Below are 10,783 nucleotides of genomic sequence, written 5' to 3'. Positions count from 1 at the left end.
TTTATTATTAGATACATAATTCTTCACTTTTTTTTTTTTTTGGCCAAACTTCTCCACTCAATTCTATATTTCTATTTCATCATGGGAAAATCATACTTTCATATCTTTTACAAGAGAATTTGACAATAAATATAAAAAATTGTGTAAATATGATTCGTAACTATTTAGTTTCAAAATCTTTTTCCAATTTGTTCAGAAAACTTATTTAAATTTGGTCTTCTATAATTTCTTTATTCGAAAATTATTAAAAAAAATTGATGAAAAAAATTAATTAATTTAAAAACGAAATGAAGAAATATTTTGAGCTTTTATTTACTTATTAAATTAAAGTATGAATAATAATTTATTTATGAGTGAATGCAGGAGTTTATCTGGGCCAATTTTTATTATGGGCCGGCACCCAGCAAAAAGTCCACTTGTTTCGATGGCGTCTTTTGTCCGAACATGGACCAGTAACGGTAACAACTAACAACGACCAAGCAGACGTCGTGGCTTTTGCCGCGCCAAAAAGTATGGGGCCGAATCTGCAAAATAAACATTTAAAAGGAAAAATGGTGAGTCAAATGGGTAAACTAGATGATTTAGAAAAAATGAGAGGCGAAAAGGAAGGCACTTAAATCGAACTTGTTGGCTGGGATCAACGTTCACCGAGTTGCCCAAGCGCTTGACTTCTTCCTTCGCCATTTTGCCACCTCTGCTCTTCCACCTGATGCCATTCCTTCTCTCTCCTCGCTTACCACCCTATCCTCTTCTCCCTGCTCCTGTTTTCACAGATTGATCATCGCCACTGAATCTATGGCCTGTGCATTCCAGAATCCGCAATCATTCATCACCAGGATCAAATTTCTTTTCATTTTCCCTTCTCTATCAATTGCATTCTCAGTTTCTACATCGACATTTCCTGTATGAACCATATATTTTAAAAGTTTAACGAAGAGACCGTCCACCTTTTTCTGTATATTTGCAAACGCAAAGAGAGAAGATTAGCGCACAAGTAGAGCGTGGTGAGCGAGGATGTCGTGGGTAAGATCGGCGGTGAATAAAGCGGTGGAAGTGGGGGGTCAAAGCAACCTCTCTCGCACCGTCCGCAACTACGCCGATTCCGTCGTCCTCCACGCTAGCAATGCCGTTGCTGGTGGAGCCAAAATCATCCAAGAGCGAATTGTACAAACCGACACTCTTTCCTCCTTTTTCATTTTAATTTCTAGAATGGGAGAAATGGTATCGTAATCTAATGATTTAAGATGACAATGCCACTTTTTCCGAAAGCATACTTCTGTTCGAAGGTTTTGCGTCCACTTTTTTGTCAAGGGACCCCCCCGGGGGGGGGGGTAGGGAGCTCTTTCTTAGTGAATTAGAGTTTTTTGTGTATTGCTTGAGTAGTTTTGTCGAACAGGGCAATCGGAATATGCAAAGCTTTAAGCTTACTGTAAAACGACTAGAAGAAGTTTCGGTTTCATGTCGGGGGACAGAGAGGGTTCAATTACTAAGAAGGTGGCTGGTTGCACTTAAAGAAATTGAGAGACTTGCCGGCTTCTCTGAGCTCAATGCAAAAGAGCCAGAAGACCCTCTTTTTACTGAAGAATCCAAGGATTCACCTAGGAAACCGACTCCGGTTTGTGAACCAGTTTTGTTTCCTCACTTCTACATTGCAATTTCTTTTTTCTCGCTCCTACGAATGGCCTCCTATAAATTTTACTTTGCAGAAGCCTCTCCTTTTACCTTCACTGAGTTCTTACCATGTCGGTTTTTTTCCAATTAGTAATCCACTATTTAAAACCATGGGCAGGTTTATTATGCTGACCCTGGCATGACAGGTGAACCCAGGAATTTTCGCGATGTCTTTCTTTCTAGTCAAGCTCTTGAAGGCATAACATTGTCAATGGTGAGTTGAAAATAGTTAATGGTTTTTCTGCATGCTTTATGGATAATCTCGGTTAATTTATTCTGTAGCGTCGACCTTTTGGGATTAGTATCAGATGCCAGTCATTACCCAACTGTCTCATGTATATTCAGTTTTTCACTACGAAACTTTCGCTTACAGTGAGGTTTAATTGGCTCCGGGTTTAGTAGTGTTTTAGCTGCTAAATGAAAAGCACAACCAGCTTCTTTCACGGCTTACGTTTATTTTATATAAGCCCATCACATGTTGGACGGGGAACAACATGCATGCAACGTTACTTAAAATTTTAGGGGAGATACTTAAAATATTCCGATATTTGAACTACGATTAAAGTTCACTGGTAATTATATAATAACATGCTGTAAATATCAATGTATAAAGTTGCCAAGTACAGGGAAGTTTATTCCTTTTCCTTATAAACATTCGTTGAGTTGTGATGACTCCTAACCTGCTAACTATTTTGTGAGATTCTAATGACAGTTGTCGGGCATTTGTTGTTCTTAAATGTTGGTTATCTCTTCTGTGCACGCAGATTCTTGAAGCACCAAATGAAGAAGAAGTTTCATTACTTTCAGAGATATACGGGTAATTCACTACTTCTATCTTTGTCTCTTTTTTATCCAGAATAAGGGGAAAAAAATTCATAATTGATATTATTGTGGGCAAATAATTCTTGGATACTGAGAAATTTAATGGATGCTGGTAAGGAAGCATATACATTTTCCCCTTGAATAATAATAATAATAAGAGAAAAGTTTGCTTAAAAGATTACTTCTACAGGCTTTGTCTTACCGGCGGAAAGGAAGAGGCTACTGCAGTGTTATCTAGTGTAATGGATCTGGCAAAAGTTTTTTCCGGATATGAAGATGAAGTACTGGTAATGACATTGATATCTTCATTTTAGCATTACTTGTATGGGGATAAAATGAGCCCATGCTCCTGACATTATGAGGAGACTTGCGTGCATACTTATTATCATTTAGCTGTCAAACCAATTTGGCTCTGTAAAGTTATGATCACAAATATAAATACACCTTTTAGAAGATACTGAAGGTCATACACTTATTTGACATCTGCACTTCTTTCAGTCTCTCACCTTTTTTTTGTTTTGTCAGGCAAAGCGAGAAGAATTGCTTCAAAATGTCCAAGGCGCACTTGCAGGGCTGAAAATAAATGCTGATCTCTTGAGGTTGTTGCTAAGTATATCTTCATTGATGCTTATTTGGCCTTGAGATGTGCTATTTTGTTTAGCAGCAGCAGTATCATAGAAATTGACTTGTATATGCTTTGGCTATGATGTATCAACTCTCACCACCTGGTACCGCTGCCCATTCATGCTTTGGTTATGATTGTTTAGGAACGTGTTCTCCCTAGCTGCATTGGAACATCAATTTCTTTATCTCTGATAGAGATTACCACGCGTCAATTTTTCTGCCCATCTGTTACTTATCATATAATTATATCTAGTCAATACCAAATATAAGATCTATATAAATTGTGCGGTTCATACTGCACGCAACGCATAGGGATCCCCCCTAGTTAGATATCAGTTATATAAATACACATTTTTATCTGCTGTTTTCTCTATCCTTTGGAGTATAGTTCATAGCCATTAATATGGGTTCGGCTTGATTGTCTAACCCTCCAACCTGCGGGTTGTGGTGGGTTCACATCGGAAAAATACCAACATACCTAGGTGCATGTTGTTCCTACTGGCATCCGCCAAGTTGCAGGGTGACGCCTTTTTCTTTCTTTCTTTTTAAATTTTATTTTATTTTATTTTTAATAAAAAATTTGTTGTCTTGCACTTAATATAAACATAATCATGTCTTATGTCTAGTAACTTAATTCTATGTTTGATTTTTCACTCGTTATTTATTATTTTTATATTAGTAGAACAATCACATAAGATATATTATATATTTATATTTGCAAGTTTTGGGGTCAATTTAACTATATAACTTTGTGAAAACATTAAAAAAAAATTTAGTCTATAAAAATTTGTGATTTAATTTGAATTTTTTAAAAAAAGTTGAATATATATACATATATATAAATATATAAGAGATGGGTTGGGGCCAACCTATTAGGGTATAGGTTATTCCAATCCACGCCCGCCAACACATGGGTTGGCATGCTTTACCACTTCTGACCTATATTTCAGTTATCTGTAATCGGACCATGTTGAGCCATTTACTAGGAAATACTACTGAAATAATTCGTGGTATTCAATATTTAAAGAAACCATTTTGGATTATATATTTAAATCAATTATTAAATTCTTCGACTTCTGAAAAGAGCATGGCATGTAATATCATCTTAAAACATGTCTGTCAAAATCAATCTTTTAATCTGTTATTCCGGGTTGTTCAGATATTGCGTTGCTTATATCTCTTGAATTGTTGTGTGCACAAAGTATTGACATGGATAATACTGCATTTATTAATCTTTTTTCTGGTCTTCTTTTGTGTGATGATTCTCCTATCTCAGAATAGATGATGAAGCTGGCTGTTTAAAGGAACAAATTGAGAAAATGAAGGGGGAAAAAACAGATGAAGATTCTATAAAATCACCCAAAGAAACACCAATTATAGCAATAGAGGTGAGCTCAGGTTCCTAATAACCCAGTGAAAGGCTCAACTGTCTGTGCATCCGCTTGGGTATAAACACGCACATAATTGTAGATCTGATTTGATCATTATGGTGGTGGAACTAGAGGATATTTTTGTTCGTGTTTCTATGTTGATCTTTCAAAAGACTTCAGCTTTCCTATAATTTTTGGGTTCCTAGATGTAAAATGAAGCAACGTATATGCCCTTGCAAATTTATTCTTTTGTCAGGTGCTTCATCTTAGATATGATTGTTGTTCTTGTGAAACCTTGAATAGAGGCATTTCTAGTATTTCCATTTTTGTGCACGATGCTGGAAAGTTTTTTCTGCCTTCTATTTTGACTGTTTATTTCCCTACTATTGCTAATAGTGTTTCTTCAGTAAGCGATATTTCATGCGTTCCTCCAATTTCTCTCTTTAATTAGGATGGGTAGTGTAAATATTGTTCAACCTTCAAACATGTATTAGGTTGTAGAAGTGCAAGCATGCATACCACAAATGTCTCTTGTGCTTGGCTTTTCGTTCATAACTCTAATTTTTTCCCTAGTTCTTTATTGAGCAGTCCTTTGTTTACCACAAAGATGATAAGAGTTAAAATGACCGTTATTTTCTGTTCCTTAGAATTTGAATATACAAAGTGAATTTATTAGTGAATCCATAATTAGATGAAAATGACTATATGTTTCTGACGAGAAAATAAGAAGTCACAAAGAAACGATGGCATAATTTCGTGAGTGTTGACTATTGATTGAATGCCATGATGCACAAGTGGCATTAATGAAATAATGAAAAGAAAGTATTCCTTATGATATGGTATAATACTTCTTACAAGATTGATCATACATTTATTTACCCATGTTATAAACAATTCATATTAAAAAGCACTTAATTAAAACTCTTGTATTTTTGAGTAGTTGTGTGCTTGAGATGACAACTATATTAAAGCTTCAAATCTTATTATGACATTAAAGCTTCTTTCTTGTGATGCTTTTATTCTTAACATCAAGGTAAGTTAAACCTTAAAATTTTGTTTATATGCTGACGTCCTATTATGAGTTTCATGATTAATGCCACAGATGTTTTATATCTGATATGAGCATCTCACGATATCCTTATATTTTAAGCAGCACTTGATGGATTTAAGATCATATACTCAATTAAAAGTGTGTAACGCCCGCAATGTTTCATTTCAGGCTCTTGATGAAGCTGCTTTACAGATCCAAACATGTTGTAAGTTGGAGGAACTCTTGCTGAAGAAGAAATATATTAGCTATGGTGATTCTCCAGAATTTCATGCTGAAAAGGTCTTGTGAAGTGATTTCTGCAGCCTCTATCTTGTCCTTCTCTTCCTCCTTGATCAACTTATCTCCATAACATTGTTTCTTTAATTTCTATTTTGGGGATCCCAGAGCCTTCAATCCCCATATCCTTGCCGTCGAGACCTTCAATACCTTATCAGAAAAAATTCTGAAGCAAGTAACCACGTTGCTAGTTGATATCCATTGATGTCTAAACGGCATCAAAGCTGCAACACTTTATCTATCTATCTTTCTTTCTTTCTCCTTTTGTTTTCTTTCCGTTTTTTTTTTTTGACCAAAGGCTGAAGGTTAAAACCACCAAACAAGTAGTAAGCCAAGAGCCCAAATGTCTACTTGTATACAACACTCTTTAGTTAGTTAATTCTCTCCTTCTCTCTCTAAGAAATAGTCGAAATGGGTTTCTGAAGGGGCTAGAGTGGTTTTGATTTATGATACCACAGCTTCTGAATGTTTTACCTTGACATGGTTATATTTGTTAATATCGTAAAAGCGTTAGAGTTGCAACACTCTGTCTTGAGTTTACTCATTTCCTTTGAGAGGAAGATTTCAATAGGTTCTGAAGAGATTAAAGTGGTTCTGACTTACGGCATTGTAGGTTCTGAATATCTATCCTTGGCATGTTTCATCTTAAAATTCATGGAATAGTTATGTATTAGACTTTCAATTTCAAATGCCCCTTCTCTAGTGGTCTGTAATTATAATGATTGCCGTTTGTTAGGGAGGTCTTCGTATGAACTCTAACTCCGATAACTGGTTATAAAAACTTCATATGATCTGGATATTGTCATCTTGATCTACTTTTTGGAGAAAGGCTACCATTTTTGGCTCCATTTCCAATCTTCCAAATCCTTCAAGTCAGCCATATTTGAGCATTATGGAAAGCTAATAAAATTGCTGTTTTTGTAGATCCATATTGCATTGATACTCAGCAACTTAAATGCAACTAGGCATAAAATTTTTATTCATAGTACAACATGGATGCCTATTTTTCTGCTTTTGATACTACCACGGTTTGGCTTTAGGGGTTTTTTTGGATTGATTGCAGGTAGATAAACTGAAAGTCTTATCAGAGTCTCTTTCCAATTCTACCTCAAAAGCTAGAAATCGCATCTCAGAAAACAGGTGCCTGAAACAGTCACTACAAGTTTCTTCAATTGCTTCTTGCTAGTGTATGTTATGCTTGCCCAGATATTTGTGCCTTGATTGAGTATTTACCATACTCACTGCATTCAGCTCTTCCTTATCAAGATAGACATGATTTTCATTATTTTAAAGGTCATTTTCTTATGCTGCAATAGTGTGATTTGCTTATAATCTCATCTACTTTTGACTAGTGAAATTTCAGTAAAGAAAAAATTGCAAATGTTGACCTTGGCTACATACTGTATTTCAGCATATCTTCTATAATGCCACTGAATTCTATTGCTGTTCTCTACTAGATCTCAAAAAGAAGAAGCACTTAGTTTTCGGGTAACTAAGTCCCATGAAGTTAACCAAGTTGAGAAGGTACATTCCATTCAAGAGGAAATTGATTTATCTTGTCGTAGATCTAGTAAAGAACTATATGAAAGCATGCAGAATAGGAACTAGGAAGTTTCTCATGGTAGTGGATAACATACTCAAATATTGAGTATCTTCATTAGATATCCCCCCATTCCCCCCACACAACTGCATGCATGGTGCTCTTTTCAGGTCAATTTTTACACCCCCGTTCGTTATCAATATGTGTAGGATGTTGAAAAATGAGCAATGCATCAGTTTTTCACTTCTTAAAGATAAAAGAAAGAGCAGTAATTTATGTCACTGACCTTGCATTGATGGATATGGGGCGTTCTTGAATATTACTGATTGTTCATAACTCTATTTTCATCTGGACTAAGTGAATTACACGCAAAACTCTATCTAGCTTGGAATCTAGGAAGAATTTAATTGCCTTCTTTATAGTTAGACATTTATTTGCAACACTGTTAGTGTAACGTTTGCTCTGTAAGTATTTATTATTACGATATTAACTTGTCTTCTGCATTATCTGAGATTAGAAAAATGTGTCATACGGAGATATAGCAGCTTCTTTTGGCTATTCATTCATATAAAACATGAACTGTTTGAACGAGTTTAATATTTTGTCTCCTCAAGTTCTGATGATTTTTAGATGGATATGATTAAATACTTAAATTACGGTATATAGGCCAGTCGAGGAAAAGAATTAAACATCCATAATTCTGAAGCAGTTCTTTCACTCTTGAATGAATTCTGCGGCTGTTGCAGGATTTGGGGGAGGAGATTGGAGAACTTGAGAAGCAGAAAGATGAACTTGAAGCCAATCTGAAGAAGGTTTTGTCCTTTTTTTTTTTTTTTAATTTTGTTTGCGCCTCTGTAATACTGGAATTAGCAACTTAACTTTTAATATGGCATTTATGATATTCAAAGGCATATAATTGCAGACAATTGATTTTTTTTTTCACCAAGAAAAAACGATATATTTCAGCTCTTGATTCAGAGCATCTGCATTGGATGGCATTTAGTTTACTGCATCAAACTCATGTCTATAGTATTTCTCCCATCGGAATAAGCATCCTCCCCATATGCAATCTGCTTATGTGAGATTCATGGGTATATTTGCCAATTTTTGCAAGAATTACGGAAGTCTGATAACTTTTTGAAGGTCAATGCTTCATTGGCATCTGCTCGTATGCGCCTCCAAAATGCAAAAGAAGAGAAAGAGCAGTTTGAGGAGGCAAGCAATGAAATTCTTGCACATTTGTCAATGAAGGTACCCAAAAAAAAAAAAAAAAAAGTTCTGACATGAAATGTTTTGGAGGCAAGCAATGAAATCCTTTCACACCTACCTCTTAAAGAAAAAAAATGTTTTGGAGACAATAATTCAGATGAATATCTAATAAATTGTCTTGTAATTTTCATGATCTGTTATAAAATATTCTGACATAGGAAGATGAGCTTCTGCGAGCCATAGCTTCATATACAAACGAAGCTAGTGTTGTCAATACATGGATCAACTTTTTGCGAAGTGCCTGGCTTCTCCAAACAGCACATACAGAGAAAAAGAAGGAGCAGGTCAAGTATGTTCATATGTCCTGCTCTTTAGTACCAATGTACAATCAAATGCGATCAAATGAATTCTAATATGTTTTTTGAAGTTGCTATGGTGAACGACTGTCTCATTTGCACCTTCAGTCTCAAGTTTGCTCTTATTAATTCGGAATCTGCTAATATTTTCATTTTACTAATTCAAGTGCTGACCTGGAGCAATATGGGGATTATTTTGTGAATTTGGTTCTTCAGCTTCTGTCTTCTTACAAGGTATTAAGTTATCCTAGCTTGAGAGCTCCTCTCTCTATAGTTTTACCACCTTCAGCTTCACCTATCCTCAGTGTTTCTTCAATTTCTTATCATGAGATTACTTGCATGTTTAGGAAAAATTGGGCCCATCTGTTACCCAAGTAAGAAAACTTGTGGAGAACTTGAGTTCAAGTCAAGGGTATGGTGCTCTCCCTTTTTGAGTGGTTTTCCTTGATGTCTTACTGATGCCTCTAACCGTCGATTCATATCAGGTCAGAAATATCAGCAGCTGGAGATAATGATGTCTCTAAAATAATGGATTCAAGGAAAAGGCTTGAAGAAGAGTATTTGGATGCTGAAAACAAGGTATTTTGGTTTCTTCTTCTTTATCTGTCAAGACGGTCGCGCTTATCTTTAAGTAAATATCACTGGCCAATGTTATGAGAGGAATCATCACTGGTGAGTTTGACACTATATGGGAGAATTGACTCAAGTCAACTCTACTGCTCGAATAATTTCTATGCCTTTCAACAAATCTCTTACTTACCACCCTTTTTTCTGTATATTCAGTGTAAAATTATACTGAGTTTAGCGGATGCCATAAAAAATCAGTTTCACATTCAAAACGAAGGGATTTTCAGGTATTTTAATTCATGCTCTCCCTTTTCCTCTTCCCTATCTCTGTTATTTTTCTCATGAAATGTATGAGCATCAGTAAACTTCCCCCTCTTGATACAGAAAAGACCATGACAAGGTCAAAGAGCTATTAGAAGCCATTGAGAAAATAAAAGACGAATTTGAATCCATTGAGAGGCCAAAGCTGGAAGTTGAGACTCCAACCCAAAGGTCCGAAACACCATCAAGTCAAACATCCTTTAAAAGTGCTTCCCCTAAAACTCCATCTTTATCTAATGGACTCAGACCAAATGCATTGCTCAACTCACTCTCATTTGGTGGACGAATATCAGAATCGTCAGAAATACAAGCACAACTTGATAAAATTTGTGACGATGATTCAGCAGACGAGATAAGTGAATGGGAGTTTGATGCTCATGACAGAATTGACCATACGACGAGAAAATAGACCAAAAATTACACATGATGTTTTAAAAAAAAAAATGTAAAAAACAACACTCTGCTTTTACCACGAGAAGGCTTTCTCAGACACCGGACATCATATTATATTATGTCCACCTACGTTGTTCTGAGATGCGCATGTTACCAATTTTGTTGGGGCGCTGAATTGTATTTGTAGTATTGTCACTGAAAAATTGTAGATATTTAACAAGTAATTACCCTGAGCAACCCCATGTTTATGTATAATCATTCAGAGAGAAAAATCTTTTCCCCCCTTTTTGCCAGTGAGAAAATTCACGTTTTTCTAAATCCTGAAGATTATGTGATTTGGGTACATGGGTCCTATTCCGACCATTATACTTTCTGACATCTGCTTCATGGTACTTAATTCTTCCTTAACACTGCTGTACTAGGACCCCCCCCCCCAAAAAAAAAAAAAACTTCCTCTTGCAGCAGGAAACAGTGGGCACAAGTGCAGGACTTGGATGCATCTTCTAGTTATGATGGTAGCTGATAATGAAAAGAAGTAACAAGGGTTCAAAGGAAAAAGATGAAAGGAAAAGCATGAGGTTGA

At 35.8% G+C, this 10,783-nt stretch overlaps 1 protein-coding gene across 1 annotated transcript; it reads left to right on the top strand.

Annotated features, from left to right (window-relative positions):
- The first annotated feature begins 728 nt into the window (after window positions 1-728).
- Window positions 729-10,519, top strand: LOC114731973 (uncharacterized). Its single transcript, XM_028919244.1, has 18 exons — window positions 729-1,164; window positions 1,397-1,615; window positions 1,790-1,885; window positions 2,436-2,488; window positions 2,684-2,780; window positions 3,019-3,092; window positions 4,394-4,505; window positions 5,707-5,817; window positions 6,878-6,954; window positions 7,272-7,338; window positions 8,101-8,166; window positions 8,498-8,605; window positions 8,782-8,912; window positions 9,087-9,153; window positions 9,267-9,331; window positions 9,405-9,498; window positions 9,703-9,773; window positions 9,871-10,519. The coding sequence occupies exons 1-18, from the start codon at window positions 1,015-1,017 to the stop codon at window positions 10,214-10,216; spliced, it is 2,004 nt and encodes a 667-aa protein (XP_028775077.1). The 5' UTR covers window positions 729-1,014; the 3' UTR covers window positions 10,217-10,519.
- Window positions 10,520-10,783: the final 264 nt, after the last annotated feature.

Source organism: Neltuma alba, unplaced genomic scaffold (genome assembly GCF_004799145.2).
Source record: "Neltuma alba isolate B1F8T4 unplaced genomic scaffold, ASM479914v2 tig00012867_pilon, whole genome shotgun sequence".
Taxonomy (NCBI): Eukaryota; Viridiplantae; Streptophyta; class Magnoliopsida; order Fabales; family Fabaceae; genus Neltuma; species Neltuma alba.
The sequence above is the reverse complement of the archived record's forward strand: the minus strand, read 5'-3'. Positions and strand labels throughout refer to the sequence as shown.